The sequence below is a fragment of the Pipra filicauda genome, unplaced genomic scaffold (genome assembly GCF_003945595.2).
Source record: "Pipra filicauda isolate LSUMZ 115617 unplaced genomic scaffold, ASM394559v2 scaffold33_size4404698_pilon, whole genome shotgun sequence".
Classification (NCBI taxonomy): domain Eukaryota; kingdom Metazoa; phylum Chordata; class Aves; order Passeriformes; family Pipridae; genus Pipra; species Pipra filicauda.
Window position 1 is genome coordinate 2,353,364 of NW_024104465.1, and position 17,367 is coordinate 2,370,730.

Consider the following 17,367-nt stretch of genomic DNA (forward strand, 5'->3'; position numbering starts at 1 on the left):
GCCGGGGATCTCCCAGCACTGCCAGCCCTGGGTTCCAGCATTTCCTAAGACTTGATTCAATTCATAGAATCATGGAATCATTCAGATTGGAAAAGACCTCTAAGATCATCAAGTCCAACCATTAACCCAGTACCACTATGTTCATTGCTAAACCAAGTCCCCAAGTGCCACATCCACGCATTTGCACAGTCCTTCTTCCCTCCTGCTTTTTGGCAGGGAGCTGGCAGCAGGACCTGACCCCTCCTGAGGTGCCAACAGACACCTCGTGCCCCACCCCTGACAGCAGCATCTCATCCCCAGCCTTGTGGTGCTGCCAGGGCTTTCGCTCAGGAGAGTGTCTGCCTGGGGTTCTGCCAGCCAGAAATGCCCCAAGGACTGACACCTTCTGCCAGGAAGGACACTGGCTTCTTTTCCACTGGAAGGCTCAAGTCTCAGTAATTATGATTCCAGTAGTTGGTAAATCAGACCCTTAGCAGTGGTTGAGGCTGGAGTGAATGACAGGCAATGCAGGAGCCCCCATCTGAGCTGTGCTGACAGGTAAATAAATAAATATAATAAATAAATGCCACAATTTTTGAGGGGGGGCTCTGGAAGGGAGAGGGTAGCAGGGCAATGCATTCCACAGGGCCTGAAATACATCTTGACATTCCATTGGTAAAGTCCATTTCTTGATCACAGGACACTGGTCCCACTTTTTTGTGGGCTCAGTTTGGGGCAGGTCCTTCTGGGCCATGAGCCAGGCTCTCGCTTTGGCTCAGGTCTGGGCAGGCAGAGCACAGGCACATCTCTGATTCCGGGGGCAGGAAACCTCACTAATTATTGATTAAAAGATTTTACTAAATCTTTTCCACAAGCAACAGCTGGCAAGGAAAAACCTGATGAATTATAGATCAGTGGCCCTGGAGCCCCCAGGCTCCCATCCTCCCCCGCTGCCTGTACCTTGGCAGATTCCCAGCCACAGTTTTACCCATAACAGGTCTTCAACAGGGCTGGAGAGCCCCTGCTGGGAATCAGAGATGGATGTGGGTCCTGATCCATCTCCTGGATGGGAGGGAAGCAGTGCCTGGGAAGAACAGTCTGGCCCCACTCTCACAGCCACCCTCATTGGGGCTTTCTTATGAGCAAATGTGCTGAGCAGAACCAACACCTCCCTCCTCTCCCCAGCTGCAGCTCCTGCTCTCACTCTGCCGGCTCCTGCACTGAAATTTCAACAGTCATTTGTTGTCTTATTTTCCCAGCTCGCCAGTAATTTTAAAACGAGGGGAATCTAATTTAGTAAATGAGATGTTTCGGGAAGGCTTTAATTAGCTGCAGAGAGAGGCAGTGGGTCCTGTACTTGCTGAGAGCTGTGCTCCCAGGCTGAGGCTCCCTGGTGAGGGCTTAGCAAGGCTTTCAGGGGGGTGTTTAATAAACCCTGGGGGTTTAGACCAGAGGGAGGGATGCAGAGATGGAGGCAAAGGAGTGTGGGATCACATGAGCTCTTCCAACCCTCACACCAAACCGCTGCCCCCAGCCTTGAGGGCAAAGCTCTGCTCTGCTCCCCAAACACTCCCTCTCCATGGGACAACCTCTGGCCAGCTTTGTCACACAAAAAACAAATCTGGTTTGCTTTTTTTATTGCACATGACTGGGTGATTTCCCCAGGCCATGCAAGCCCCAGTGCCTTGTGCCAGGAGGAGGTGGTGTCTTTGTGGGGACGTGGCAGGAGCAGAGTGAGTGCACCTGCAGCTGATGAAACACCTTATCTGGAGAGACCTGGGCGACGTGGCACAGCCGGAGGGGACAGGTCCCCGCCTGTTCCCCCCTACAGCTGCAGCCCCACAAACAGCCACGTTCCTGGAGGCAGCAGGGCTGAAACTCAAAAGCAAGAGCAGGGGCCCAGAATAGCCCAGCCCAGGCTGGGGGGAGCGGGGCAGAGCCAAACCCACTGGGGCGGCCGTGGGGGGGGACGGCACAGTCCTCTCGCTTTGGTCCTGCAGTTGTGCCAAGCTCCATGGCCTCTGCCCTGCCTGAGCTGGGGGTGCAGCCCCCAGGAACCTGCAGGGGCAGCTGGTGGTTCCTGCACCCCATCCTGACATTCCCCCCGCTCACGTAGCCGCCTGCCCTGAAAGACTCGGGGAAAGGCTGTTCAGAGCCCAGGCTGTGCCACGCCAGCACTGCCCCCCCATTCCCCCCAAAGCCAGCCTCACCATGCAGCTGTGTGACTGTGGGGCATCCCCTGGCTAAATTTATCCCTCACCCACTACAGTCCCCAATCAGAAATTTGAAAGGGTGCCCCAAAAAGGGAAGTGAAACTGTCTCCAGTGGGTGCTGACGTGTGAAGACAAGCAAGCACCACGCCCTGACTTGGCTCAGCCTAAGATGGTGGCAGCTCTTGCCTCTGCCTTGCCAGGCTGTCACCTTGCAAGGCCATCACCTTGTGGGGCTGTCAGTCCCTGAGTTGGGGAGAGAGGTCTTGGGCTGGCCTGATGCTGCCCAAAATGGGCAGGGTGGGGGGGGTGGTGGTGGTGGTGGTGAACCAGCTGGATGGTGGACTCACTGGGGGCCACTGCCAAGGCTAGTGGGACTCTGTGCCGTGGTAGGGTGTGTGTCCACTGCCTAGATGTCCCCTGAAGGGTCTCTGGCAGGACCCCCAGTGGGGTCTTGCCTAACAGGGTGGTCCCTGCCCCAGTGTGGGATGTCCCAGCTGCTGCACATGCTCACACATATATGCACACCCACACACACCCACACACCCACACACACCCACACACACACCCACAAACCCCCCCACACCCCCTCCAGAGATCCCAGTGCATCCAGGCCCACCAGGCTGGGCACCACTGACCCCTCACCTGTGGGGTTTGGGGCCAGGGGAGACAATGACACTGCTCCCATCATACCCTTCTCACCCCGGCCACCACCACAGGGGGACCAGCCTGAGGCTTCCTGCTGCTACCCTGCTGCCAGGTCACCTTGAATCCTCTCTCATTAACTGAATTAAACTAATTAGTCCCTGCCTGCTGCCAGGCAGCCCTTTCACTGGGCTCATCCCTCAGTCCAACTTTCTGAAAGGTACAGGGGCAGCCTGCAGGCTCACAAAATGTGGGGCAAGTTTCCCCAAGTCTGAGAAACAAAAGACAGGTAATAAATGAATAAAATACAGGTTATACATTAATAAAATACAAGATATAAATTATAAAATACAAGTTATGAAAAAATACTATCAAACACCCCTGGGCAACCCCAGGTCAAACACCCAGCTGGAGACAGCCAGAGAGCCCAAAGCCAAGTTTTATCACCCTGCAATTGAAAGGGAATTAAATGAAATAAATAAATGTTTGAGGCTGGTGTAGTCAAAAACAGGACCAGAGCATTCAAGCCCATTTGTGAAAACAAGAGCAACCATTTGCATAGCTGTGTCAAAACAGCAACTGACACCACATGCAGCTGGCAGGAAGATACCTTGCTGGGGGTTATTTAAATGTGTATAAAACCCTGTAACAGCCTGGGGATAGCCCAGTAAACAGCCCCAAAGAGAAATGCCCAGGCTTCTAAACAGGTTGTAAACAAGATGAACTAACTCAAAAATAAACACCTTTCTTCTACTTCAAAATATTTATCATCTCAGGGTTATTGTGGTAATAAAACACAACTTCCAGCAGAGCCTCAGCCTGGTCTGGGCACCCAGCAAACCCTTGTTTTCTCTCATATTTGGGGTAAACAGCTGCTGACCCCCAGACAGGTGTGCTAATGGAGAAAGATTTGAGTGCAGGGCTGGTGCTGCCTGTCTGGAGAAAGGTGGTCCTTGAATTGCAGCCCTTATTAGAACTCCCAGGGTGGATTTTTTTAGCTTAATGTTAAGAAATTTCTAGGTTGGGTGATTGTTGGTGGTATGGTGACAGCAAGGCTGTGGCAGTGGTGGCTGAGGGGTGTGACAGGGGCAGCTGCTGTGGTCCTCACCAGGCCCTTAGGAGGGAGCATGAGGGTTTGACTCACCCAGTTAGGGAGGATTTTCAGCCAAATTTGCCTTCTCCCCCCTCCACATCCGGGGTGGGCAGTACCTGCTTTTGCAGGCAGGGTGGGGGGATCAGAGGGGAATGTGGGGTGCACCCTGAGGCTGGACCTTGCACCCTACAGACGTGGTGCTTAGGGACACGATTTAACAGTGGAGCTGGCAGTGTTAGTTGAAGGCTGGACTCGATGATCTTCGAGGACTTTTCTCACCATAACAATTCTATGATTCTACCCTGGCCAGTGACACCCTCTCTGGCAGCTCCTCACCCTGCACACACACCACCAGAGCCACAGCCCTTTCCCCTTCCTCTGCAGCCACTGCAGGGAAGAAGAACACTGGGGTTAAGCATTTCTGCCATGCTTTGGGCACTTCTGGCCGGGCACCCTGGGCTGGCTGTGGGTGGGCAGGGGGTGCTGATGTGCATGGTGGCCCCCCAGCTGAACTGGCAGCTGTTCTGACCACAGCCCCACAGCGCGGGAACAGGCTGTGCTAAAATTACAGCCCGCCAAAACCAAGAGCCCGCTTCAGCCAAACACCATCTGGGAGCCAGGAATAGCCCTGGCCTCTCCACGCTCCACTGCCTCGGCACAAACTTTCCAGCACGTGGCACCCCGAGCACCGCTGCCTGGGCCGTGCCGCTGGCAGGGCGGGAGCGGGAAAAAGCCATTTTCCAGCCCCATTTCAGCAATGTCTGTGTTTCCATGTTCTTTTCCCAGACGGCCAGGGAAGCCCAGCGTTCCCAGCAGAGGCATAAAACTCCCCAGATTTGGGGTCCCAGCAGGGCTGCCCAGTGTGTGCTGAGACTTTGGTGTCAAACCACCCACACGGTCTCTGCTGCCAGACCCTGCCTGGTGCCACTGCAGTCCTCTGCTGGGGACACCACAGCTGGCCAGGAGAGGTCCCCCAGGGAATGTGGACCCTGTGCTGGGATGTCTGTTCCCAGGGCTCCTGCCCAGCATTTTGGGCCCCCAATGCCTGTGGAGAGCCACAGCCTGGGCCATCCATGGTCCCCCTTGGCTGGCAACTGGTCCCACCATCTGGGTGCCCCTCACACCCTGGCCTGGTACTGGAGGGCACTGGGGGTCTGCAGCCATGTGGAGCTCACTGTGACCAACTGGGCCCCTTCTTTCACCAGCTGGGGCTGGGACCACCCCGGGCTGGACCCAGGAAGGTTCATGAGGCAGCTGCCCTGTGTCCTGTGGGTGCAAGGGGCTGGGACGGGGCCGTGCAGTGGGGAATAGTGGGACATGGACAGACATGAGGGCAAGGACTGCATGGAGGACTCAGGGGAACCTGGGGGGACAGGGCTAAAGGGGGACATGATGGGACATGGGGGAAACAGAGGGCACAGTGGAGGGGATGGAAAGGCACAGGGAGTGTGGGAACACTGAGAACAGAGGCATGAGGACAGAGGCACAGTGGCATGGGGACATGGGGGACAATGGCATGAGGCCACAGGGGCCAGTGGCACAGGGGACATGGGGGCCAGGGGCATGGAGACACAAGGAATAGTGGTACAAGGACACAAGGGCCAGTAGCAGGGGAATGTGGAGCACAGGGGCATGAGGTGACATGAGACATGGGTGACAGAGACATTGAGACAGTGACACGAGGACATGAGGACATGGGGTACAGGGGCACGAGGACATGAGGGAATAGAGGCACAAGGACACAAGGGGACAGTGGCACAAGAACATGGGGGCCCAAGGAAAAGGGGTACAAGGATACAGGTGACAGTGGCAGGGTGCAGGGGAATAAGGACATGGGGCACAGTGGCACGAGGACACGGGCACAGGGACACCAGGACCCAGAGCACAAGGACACAGGACACAGGCACAAGGACACAAGGACGTGGGGTACAGCGACACAGGGCACAGGACATGGGCACAGGGACACAAGGACAAGGGGCACAGGGACACAGGACAGGGACACAGGGACACAAGGCATGGGCACAGAGATACAGGGACACGGGCACAGGGACACAAGGACACAGGACAGGGGCAGAGGGACACAGGGACACAGGACACAGGACACGGGCACAGGAACACAGCACACAGGAACTCAAGGACACAAGAACACAAGGACACAGGACACGGACACAGGACACAGGGACACAGGACACAGGACACGGGCACAGGGACACAGGGACACAGGACACAGGACACAGGACACGGGCACAGGGACACAGGACACAGGACACAGGACACGGACACACGGACACACGGACACACCGGTGACAGTGGCGGGGACGCGGCCGGGAGCCGAGCGCCCCCTGGCGGCTGCGGCGGCGCTCCGGGCTCCTCCCCGTGCGCGTTCTCGCGGCGCCCCCGCGTGTCCTGCATGTCCCGTGTGTTCTTTGTGTCCCGTGTGTTCCTTGTGTTCCATGTGTTCTTTGTGTTCCATGTGTTCTTTGTGTCCCGTGTGTTCTTTGTGTTCCTTGTGTTCCATGTGTTCTTTTTGTCCCGTGTGTCCCACGTATCCTACATGTTGCGTGTGTCGTGTGTGTCCCACATGTCCCGTGTGTCCCGTGTGTCCCACGTGTCCTGCGTGTCCCGTGGCACGGCTGGCGTGGAGCCCCAGTACCCTGGCGTGGGGATCAGGGGGGTCCGCGATTGGGCCCCTTCACCCACGGAGAGCCTCTTCCAGCACAGGCTTCACCTCTGAAGCCTCACAGGGAGATTCTCAGGACCCCTGCACCCACGGGTGCCGCAGCCACCCCTGGGGCTGGGGGCTGGAGCCCTGCACTGGCAGTGGTTCCCTCCAGAAAGGATGAAAAACTGCAGCATCCCCACTCTGCTCCCAGATAACGGTCTGTGCTCTTCACCCATAATTCAAGAGGAGATGGGAACACGCCTGGAGCTCCAGCACATTAATTATGAACCACCCCACTCACCCAGCTCTGCCCCAGCAGTGCCAGCCACTGCAGCTATTCCTGCCAGCACAAAATGAGCTCCGTGCAAAGATCCCTGTACCCTGCACAAGGGCACTGCAGGTGCTGTGTTCCCAGTGACAACCCCATCCCTCCAGCAGCCAGCCCCAACCCTGGGGATAGTGACAGGGTGGTGTCTGCAGCACAGGGACTGCACGGACCCTGAGCCAGGGCCAGGGCCAGGATTTGGCCCTGGGGATTTATTGCCCAGGAGGGAGGGGGGTCTCATGCCCAGCCTGCAACACCACGCAGGGGATGGTATCCCTGAGTGCCACCCGGGCACAGTCCCTCAGCTCCCTCCCCACTGACCCCACAGCCCCACGCCAAGCACCTGCCCCAGCAACACCAAACAGAGCCAAAGATGCAGCGACTGGTGAGGACCTTGGCTTTATTCCAGCCCCTAAAGTGTTGCCCTCCCAGGAGCTCCCACCACCTGGCTACAGGGTGGCTCCAGGCTTGCAGAGAGCCACCTCTGCAGAGATCCAGATTCACAAAATCTTCACCCAGCCAAGGTCTCGACAGGCTTTTTGTTGTTTTTTTCTCATTTTCCATGAACCAGATACATCTCCTCCTCATTTCCACTGCAGCAGGGTGATGCTCATATGGAGACTGGTGACAGGCTGGACCAGACCCTATGGGGCTGGTGAGAAGAGGCTGAGCAGGGCCAGGAGGAGCAGGGATGAGAGGAGCTCGTGGTGGCCCCCATGCAGGGAGCCACCACTGGCCGTGGCCCCCCGGGAGGCAAAGACCTTCCGGCTGTGGAGGGGCTGTGGCGGGCGGAAGTTGTTGATCATTTTTAGGAGCCTGGATCCGTCGGGTGGGAAGTGGAGGGTGCTGACAAACGCCTGCAGCTGCACAAGGGGAGAGGCAGGGTGGGCAGCTGCTTCACCAGGCACCCCAAACCCCTGCCCACTGTCAGCCTGCCCCTCATACTGCCCCACCGCTGATGGCACAGGACCCATGGCATGTCCCTGCACCTGTGGGCGTCCTCCCATCACCCCCCACTGCTCTCCTAAAGCCAGACTTGAAGGTCCTTACAAGGATCAGGTCTTGAGTTTTAAAGGGTCTAATTGTGTTTTGGTGCCAGCACCAAACACTTAAATAGTGGCTGGCCCATGACTCTCTCAAGGCCAGATACCTATTAAGATTCTTGGGCAGCAGAGGAGAACTTCATCCATTCATCCATCCATCCATCCATCCATCCGTCCATCCATCCATCCATCCATCCATCCATCTATTCACCCACCTCCTCGGAGCCTCTACTGAGCTTCAGTGGATTCACTGCCATTCCTCTTTCTGAATACCAAGGCTGAGCAGGAGAGCACTATGAATGGGATTTCTTCCCACTGGCAGGTGGCCACATCTCCATTACTTAACCCTCATAAAAGCAATTAATTTCCGAGTTGCCAGGAGCATTATTATAGAGGTGACTTTGTCTGTGCTCTTGCTCAAGGGTCAGGAAGGGCAAGGAGAGGGGCCCACCCAGGGGGCCCAGCCTTTCAGATGCTGGAGCGTGGGGCTGTGCACGCCAGTACCTGCTCCCGGCCAATCTCCACTGGCTCCTCGAAGACAGTCCAGACGACGACCTCGCTGCAGTCGGGGGTGGTGAGGGAGCCCTGGTAGCGGTAGTACCCGGAGAGCCGGCCGGCCCGCGGCAGCAGCGTGCTCAGGCGGAAGGTGGAGGCCAAATCCACGGAGTCCCCTGTGGGGCAAGACATGGGCACTCAGCCTGTCCTGTGCCAGGGATGTGGTGGGGACAGTGGGGCCACCTCCGTCAGTTTCCCTTCAGCCAGGTCCCCCCCCACAGCTTTCTGGGCTGCAACCCTGCCCTCCCACACCAGGGTCTATCCTTTCTGCCCTGCCCCGCTGAGGAGGTGACTCACCAGCATGGGAGACGTTTCTCAGCCCCACCACGATGGTGTTGTAGTTGGTGTTAGGGGTTTCAGAGACCTGCAGATGGGGAGAAGAAGCATCTAAGGCAGGCAGGGCAGAGCTGCATCATCCTGTCCTGCTGAGCACCTGCAGGCAGAGCCTGCTCCACCCCACATTGTTGCAGAGCAGCAGGAAAGGGTTCCCAACCCACACCTTCTTGCACAAAGTCGGTGGGGGGCCCTGGCACCTTTCACCATTGAGGTTCCCCAGCACCTCCTGGCCTTGACCCAGCCTTCCTGCCCCTTCTTGCTCCCACAGGGCACCTGTACAATGCTCCCCTGGCTGCACCATCAACACCCTGTTTCTGGGGGGTCCCTCTTGCTGGCAGCACGAGCCCCCACAGACCCACCTGGTAGAAGAAGCCGAGGACAGCCAGCCCGTTGGGATGCCCCTTGGCCTCTGCCAGTGTCCGGTACTTGACATTCATGTGGACGATGTGCAGCTGAGAAAAGCACAGAGGAGCCAACTGTGGACAACTGCCCCTGGCCAACATCCTGGCAGCAGGGCCCTCTCCTATCAATCCTTCTGACCAACCTGGGGTGACCAGACACTGAGTCAACTACTCCCCGAAAAGCCCTCCTGGTCCCACTGGCACATCTGTGGGATGGCTGCTTGGAGGATCAAAGCACCCCAATGAAGTGATCATCCTTTGAAGGGTGTACAAAACGGGGCCAGCAGTCCCAGGGTGCTCACCAGCCACAAAACAAATTCTGCTTTCCTCTGGCAGATAATGAATATTTTAGAGGTGCAGAGCCTCTTTCACTCAGAAGGATCCCAATGTGCTTGGCACAGCACACTCCCACATGCTCTCGCTTGCATTCACTAACTCAGTGTGTGGTCCTGGCAGGGCACAGAGCCCCCCAAACACTGCTGAGTGCCTTGGATGAGGCAGCTCAGCCCACACATGGTAAAGAAACACCTTGAGTCTCACGTCAACTGCTTTTTCACCTCCCAGGTGCCTCTGCAGGAGCACAGCTGAACCCATCGGTGCAGCGTCACAGAGTCCCATCACCTGCTGCACGGCAGCCTTGGGATGCCCTGGCACCACCCCTTCCCAGAACACCATGGATATGGGCTACCCAGAGTGTGATGGGGGCTTTTTCTCACCTACCTCCATAGGGAGCTGGTGCCCATCAAGGGTGTGCTCAGAGCCATTCCCAGCTGGACTGCCCCAGTGGAAATGGAGCTGGAGTGCGCGGTACCTGCCGGGGAGGCCCCCACCACTGATGGTGATGTGCTCAGAGGCCGACTCGCTCGCCAGGCTCAGCATCACTGCAAGGGCAGCAGGACAGGGTGAAAAGGTGGTTTAGGATGGGGAACACCTGGCACACCTGGGTTCTTCCTCCACACAAATCTACGGGGCAGTAGCCACAGGAGGAGGGCAGGAGCACCCGGGAGTGGCAGCAGAGCCAAGCCCAGGATGGGATGGTGACCAGGGAGCCAGGACAGGGGAAGGTGCCCAGCTTCAGCACACACCTGTATGCCCATTGTTTGTCAGCTTCCACTTGCCGGGGGGAGCCTGGTCGTAGCCCTCAAAGAGGATGTCCCCGAGGCCACTGTCCCGCTGCAGCCGACGCCTGTCGATGTTCACAGGGGACTGCTTGTTGCCATCACATGAGGCTTTCAGCTCCTTCCAGTGGCTGGGCCCTGCAGGGGAGGAGCAGGGGCACCACGGGCAGCCACAGAGGCACTGCCACCCCCGGGGGGGACACAAGGCCACGGGTGGCTGTGTCCCCAGCCAGCCCTGCTGTCCCTGCCAGCCCAGTCGTTCTCACTCACATCCTGTGGGAGCTGCCCTCCTACCCAGCAGAGCTTCCTCCCTATTGATGAGCAGGGGCTTATTGCAGCCTCATCCATTATTCAGCAGGATTTCCTCAAGGGGCCAGGGGTTATATTTAGCTGAGCAGCAGTGTCCCTCCCTCCACTGGTGCTGGTGAAGGGCAAGCTTTTCTCCCAAACTTCTTCTACCCGTCCCTGGGTTTCAGCACATCTTAGCCTACCCATGCTGGTTCTGTCAAGCTGTGACAGGTGACAGTGCATCCTGGCCACACAACTCATCCTGGGGTGAATCCTACACAGGGTCCTGTGTGACCACACGATGTCCATCAGCAGCTCCTGGGGTGAGGGGTCACGATGGCAGGAGCTGTGTGAGGACATGGCAGCACTGGCAGCCAGCTGGACCCACTGCAAACCCACAGTGCTGCCTGGGGGGCTGTGAGCTGACATCCCCACAACTGCCACCATGGCCAGACCACACACTTCATATATATAGCTTGTCCCCATCACCCCGGCATCAGCTCTTCTTTCAACACTTGTTGCATCCACAACTGGGGGATGTAGCCAACTACCCTCCTGGTCACTGCTCCAGTGTGGCTGCCGTGACACCTCACTCCTTCACCTGGTGCAGCCCAGGCTGCAGAAGGCACTGGGCACTGCCAGTACCTGGGCTCAGTCCCAGGTAACAGGAGCTCCCTCAGTGTCACCAGCCCTGTCCACTCAGGGCACCTTCAGTCCCGAGGGAGCTCAGTGCATCCCTCTGCAGACACTGCTGGCTCTGCTCTGGCACACATTGCGGCTGGGCAGCCTTTGGCTACAGCCAGGGTTTGGGGAACTGTTCCCCCAGCAGTGCCCCATGGTTCAGCTTTAACATTTACCTTCCTCTTCAGCAGACAAAACCACAGACACTTGTAGACTGAATCCACCTCCTGCCCTCCTGGGCTCAGCCCTGTCCCTTTATGTTCTCCTCTCATTACTCTAGGCAACTTTTTGCCTGGAAGCCCTGGGAGCCACAGCCTGGCTGTGCCGGTGGTGTCCCACTAGCTTTTTGGCATGGTGTTACTGAGTGGCCCCACAAATTACCTGGTGTGTTCATTAAGGGACCATTCCACATGGGCACACAGCTGGCTGAGGGCACACAGCCGGTTCCACGCTGCCCGAGCCGCTTCCCACCGGCCCCTCTCCCCTGCCAAAACCTGCCCTTGCCACCCTGACAACATTAAACTGGGAAAGACCAACCCTTGCTCCAACAGGGATGAGCGGAGCTCAGCAATCCATACTCACGAGCCACGGGGCATGGAAACCCAAGAGCTATAAAACAGTTGGGCCGTAACAGCTGATTAAATGCTTGATGATCTTTAATTAACCTCTTACAAGCTATTTGCATGTTTTGAGACAAAGTGCCCCCAGGCATACTTCTCTCCCCAGCCAGACAGGCAGGCCTGCTGCCTCCCCAAAGGGAGCTGTCCCTTCTCCAGTCAGGCCCCTGAGCCTTCCAAGACCCTTGCTGCCTGTGCTGCACTGGGGTTTCCAATGGCATATTTTAAATCCAGGATTTAATTTGTTTCAGGTGAAAGGGGGAAAGCTGGTGCTGCCACAGGAGCACCCAGATCTAGTTGGGGTGAAGGGTGGGGCCAAGTCACTCTGAGGGGCTTGAGTGTTTGTCAAGTCTCTACACCAGCATACTCCAGAGCGAAGCTCCTCTAACCATTCCCACTTTAGAGTGACATGGGGGCATTTGCCCTTTTCCATGCCATGCTTCCCATTGCGACCTCGCTGATGCTGCCCAGGGTGCCCTTGGCCAGGCACTGTGGGGTCCAAGCTCCACACAGCCCCGACAGCCCCCCTCCCACACCTGGCACCACTTACCACACTGGGGGTCCTGCGAGTCGTAACACCACTGCCCTGCAGGAGAAAGGAGAGCTCAGGGCAGGTGATGGAGACAGGCACCCCTTCCCAAACCTACACAGGGCTGTGCCCAGCCCCCCAGCAGTAAGGACATCCCTCATTGCAGCCTGGGGTCCCACCGACACTTGTGTTCATCCCAGTTATTTTTGGCTGGTGTTTTCACACCCTCCCTGCCTCCCCCAGCCGCTCCACAGGGAAACCTCCCTCAGAATCACTGCTCCAAGGCAGCCAAGCCTTGCTGCTCGCTGCGCTCCTTCCCCAGCTACTGTGGAGCCATCCCCCCCACCCATCCTAGCAAGGCAGCCCCTCACCCCACAGCAGATGCCTTGCAGCCCTGCTGCAGCCGTGGGTGAGTGGGAGCCGAGGGGGCTGTGACAGCCCTTCCTGGTGCTCCCCATGGCTCCCGCAGGTGGGCTGGCAGCAGCAGGCAGTTGCTGGTGGCTGCAGCAGGCAGGCAGTGGGTAGGCCTGTGCCCACACTGTGGGGGTGACGGCTTGTCCCATCACTCAGGACCACCTCAGCCAGAGCTGCTGAACTCCCACCGGCTGCCCGCTCTCAGGAGGGCTGCGGGCACCATCCGTGTGGTGACAAGTGCTGGCACAGCAGACACAGGGATACCAAGGGGATGCCAAGAAAGCTGGAGCCCTGTTCCTGCTCTGCTGCCTGCACATCTGCCCAGGACCATCAGCTCTGCAATGGGAGCTGGGGACTGCACCCCTTCCCTCCTCAGCTCCCCATCCTGCTCCTCACAACCAGGAGCAACCTGGTGCTGTCCAGGGCCAGCCTACACAAACAGTCCCTGCTGATGGCTGAGGGGCCATGCCAGCAGGCCGGCTGCAGGGGAGCCAAGCCATGCTCTTGTGCCAGCCACTGCCACTCAGACCAGCAGGACAAAGGCAGCCCTGCCTGCCTCCACCTGTGCTGCTCATGGCCCCAGCCTGTGGCACTGCATTCGAATTCTCACTACAGTGATACAAGAGACACCAGCCTCAGAGGAGAACTGGGAGCAGGACAGTGCAGGACTCAGACAGTCCATCCCAAGGGCAGGGATCTCGGGGTCCAGGGGAAAGCTGAACTCCTGGAAAATCCTCAGACCTGCATGCACCAGCCCTCGAGCATCCTCTGGCAGGAGCCAAGGTAGCACTGGCCAGCCCCAGATGCAGGTGAGCACCCAGCGCCTCGGCCCGGGACTGGCAGCCCCCCGTTCGCTCGCAGCTTTCATCCACAGTGCAGGTCTGTGGGGCGGATGGGCTGAGCCCAAGCCCCAGTGCCCCAAGGGGACTCTGGCCTGGTCAGCACAGAGCCCCGGGCGGGCTGAGACCTCCCGAGCCCAGCGGTGCGCAGGGACATTCAGCAGCGGGGAGGGGGGCAGTGGGAGCGCAGGAGAGGGGTCCTGGGCCAGACCAGGTCCCCCAGTCCCTGCCTCCAACCTCCCCAGCCGGCATCATCCCACAGCACGTGGGAAGGGAATGGAATAAGCGATGCCCCTACGGGTCCCCAGCCCCACGCTCCCGTTCTCTCCCGCCGCGGGACCCCCGTCCCGCTGCCCCGGGGCGCAGCTCACCTCCCGCGGCCGCTCGCACGACGAGGGGCAGAGTCAGGAAAGTTATGCCGAGCCCGGTGGGGCCCATGGCGGCGGGAGGCAGCGGGGGGACCCCCGCACTGCCCCGTCCCGTCCCTCCGCAGTGCGCCCGGCGGGGCTGGTGCTGGGCTGGGGCGGGCGGCAGCGCTGGCAGCGCCCGCAGCCCGGGAGATGCTCGGCTCCAGCCTGGGCTCTGCTCTTACATATTCATCACCCGGGCTGAGTTTTTAACTCCTCGGCTGCTAGGAGGGAGCGGGGAGAGCCCGGCCCCCAGCCAGCCCCCCGCGCCCGCCAGGTCACTGCCTCCGGTGACAGGGACAGGGACAGGCGGGGAGCGGGGGCTGGCGGATCCCACGGGTGCAGCGCTGCCCGCCCCGCTCCCTGCCAGGGGGTGCCCCCCGGTACCATCCCGCTCTGCATCCCCAAAGCTGGGGTTCAGCGGCATTCCCGCTGCGCCCCATCCTACCCCCGCAGTGTGTGGAACTACAGATGAGATTCAGGGGGCTGCCAGTAGACAGAAGGGGCTGAGGGCACTAGCTCTGCCCCATACCCTGCACACTTCTTGCAGACACATGCTGTGGGACACACTCTCGCCCCCAGCTTTGACAACGCCCCAGTCAGCAGCGAGTCCTGCATCTCCCACGCCTGAGCGTGGTGGCTCCCACCTGCTGAGGGGCAGGTGGTGCCATGGGGACCCATAGACCAAACCCAGCTGAGCCCTGAAAACAGAGGCCCTTGCCTGGGCAAAGCCTAGTGAGCACAGTCCAGTGAGCACCCCCTCAGTGCCCAGGCGGCCTCCACAGCCCCACTACAGAGGACCCTCAGCTGCTGGGCTCACCAAGGAGCCACACTCTGGTGGGGCAGGATTCAGCCCTTTCCTCTCAGTGGGCACAAGGCTGCAGTGACTCAGGCTCTCACAGCCACAGCCGGCCAGGGCAGAGGGGCAGCACTGGGGCACAAGCCTTATGCACCCAGTGCAGGCGTCCTGTGCTGGTGGAGGCAGCTCTTCAGCTCCTCATCATGGAGTGAGCACACGCCGTTCCCATTGCACCTGTCCAGGAAGGTCCCACAGGAGCCAGGATCTCACCAAAGGAGCTGTGGTCTCTCAGTAGGCAGGTAGGAAGGGGGTGAGAACACAGGAGTATGGTGTTGTCACATTCTCCTAAAATATCCCTGCCATCCTCAGGCAGCAGTGGAAAGGAGGCCACGGGACCCAGGCTGCAGCGCCCCTCGCCGGCACTTGGCCCTGGCCAGGAGCTCTGTCGAGCCAGTGCCAGGATGAACAAACCCGGCAGCAGCGCGAGGGCAGCAGGAAGCAGCCTCCTGCTGCCGGCTTGGCCGGGAATGGGCTCCGGCTCAGCAGAACTGCCTGGCTGCCATGTGCTACAAGGGGTTCATCCTCAGCAGGGGTTCTTTGGGGCACCCCTGTGGCCCCAAGCCAGCGCCAGCCCCAGGCAGGTACCTGGGCAGCACCAAGCTGCATCTGGACCCCAGCAGAGGAGGGCAGCAGTACAGGTCTCCCCGAGCTGCTCTGGATCTGCGCCACAGCTGACACTTGGCCCCCGCTCCGGGGATGAGGTATTCTGCACCAGGTCTGCAGCCTGCTGCCCATTACTGCCAGGAAAGAGAGGAGCTGCTCTGGCACCTGTGAGATCAAAACCTCCATTGGAGACATGAGCCTGCCAAGTAGCACCTCTTCCACCCACCCACAGCAGGACAGCCTGTATTGCCAGGCAGTGAAGGAGAAGCCCAAGACCCTTAGGGTCAGGAGCTGATGAGACCCCCCACCCCATAGCTATTGCTCCCCAGAACACTTTTTTAGGATTTCAGGCTTCTCTGGCGGTGATTTCTAGCAAGGAGGGCAGGAGCAGAGTGGGGCTCAGCACAGCCCCGACGAGAGGCAGGAGCGGAGCAAGGAAGCAGAGGGGTCTGCAAGGCATGTGGAAAGACAGCAGCAGCACCGAGGTTCTGTGCCACACCCTGCTCCCGCCCATCCCCACTGCCCCACTCCCCAGGGTGCACCGCTGGCTGCCAGCACCCGTGCCAGGCAGGAGCAACCTCCAGTTTCTATAGGAACCAGATCAAACCTTGAAATTGCTGGCCTTGCTGATGTGTTGGTGGTCATGCTGAGCTCACGGCTGATCCTGCAGCTCTGTGCTGTCCTCATGGGGAGACACCACGTCCATCAGGCTGCCACCACGGAGCCAGGCGAGGTCCCTGCAGACACACGTAGTCACGGCACCAAGGGCAAGAGCCAGGACAGGGGAAAAAATATCACTGAGATATAAAAATAGTTCCTTAAGCTGCAGCCATCGATCAGTTGTGGGCACGGTGCCACTGTGCTGGGAACCCCCACCACGTGCACCGTCAGCAAGCCCTGTGCCAGCACCCAGTGGAGGTGCCAAGAACAGCTCCTGGAGGTGAATCCTACACATCCGCCTGGGAGCCTGGCCGGGGACCTGGGCTGACAGGGACAGTGACAAGACAAAGACTTGAGCCGCCAGAGTGTGGTTCACATTACCCACAGATGGATGCGCGAAAGGTTATGGGCATCCAGAGAGGCAAGTAAGTAAAGTTCATGGGCAATAAATACTCCAGCCACCCCTGATTTGCCATAAGGATCTTTGATCCCCATAACAAGCTGCTGCTAGCCCAGGCAGCAAGCCGGGAGCAGGGCAGGGAGCGCAGCAGCAGCAGGCACAAAGGAGGCACTGTGGGCAGCAGATGCGCGCTGGCCACACGCCGCTGCACAGCCCCTTCATTCATCCCACGCTCCCACCGCCGCCGGGGTCAGCGACATCTCCCCCCCCACGGCCTGGCACCCCCGGGGGCACTGCCAGCACACGGTCCCTCGTGTGTCTGACACGCTCCTCGGGCCCTGGCGCTCTTCCAGGGGCTGAGGGCCCCGGACACGCCGTGCTGAACACAGCAGGAGGCTGCCCAGCAATGCTCTACCACAGCAGCCGAGGGTCAACACTGACAGGGCAGCCCTCCACACATGTGTCCCTGGGGAGCGGTGGGGAGCCCCGAGAGCCGTGGCCATGCTCCAGGCAATCCAGGCTGCTCCCCGTGGGAGCTGTCCTGTCCCCAAGCAACAAGGGGCAAGAGGGAAGGGTAAGTTGTACCTGCACAGGATCTTCCAGCAAAGGCAGAGCCCCACGGGGTCCCTGCCAGACTGAGTCCCTTCCAAGCGCCCGTGACATCAGGCAGCTGCTGTGGAGGGATGTTTGTCTCCCCCAAACC

The 17,367-nt window shown here is 59.2% G+C and overlaps 1 protein-coding gene and 1 long non-coding RNA gene across 2 annotated transcripts; both read right to left on the reverse strand.

Moving 5' to 3' along the window:
- Positions 1 to 7,288: 7,288 nt before the first annotated feature.
- Positions 7,289 to 14,320, reverse strand: LOC113984233 (carbonic anhydrase 15-like). Its single transcript, XM_027714090.2, has 8 exons — positions 14,107 to 14,320; positions 12,504 to 12,539; positions 10,335 to 10,505; positions 9,970 to 10,130; positions 9,208 to 9,300; positions 8,810 to 8,876; positions 8,462 to 8,628; positions 7,289 to 7,777 (listed from the first exon to the last, which is right to left on the reverse strand). The coding sequence occupies exons 1-8, from the start codon at positions 14,171 to 14,173 to the stop codon at positions 7,559 to 7,561; spliced, it is 981 nt and encodes a 326-aa protein (XP_027569891.1). The 5' UTR covers positions 14,174 to 14,320; the 3' UTR covers positions 7,289 to 7,558.
- A 1,179-nt stretch (positions 14,321 to 15,499) lies between these two features.
- Positions 15,500 to 17,301, reverse strand: LOC120323780. Its single transcript, XR_005564621.1, has 3 exons — positions 17,250 to 17,301; positions 16,212 to 16,341; positions 15,500 to 15,769 (listed from the first exon to the last, which is right to left on the reverse strand). It is a non-coding gene; the product is annotated as an uncharacterized LOC120323780 (long non-coding RNA).
- Positions 17,302 to 17,367: the final 66 nt, after the last annotated feature.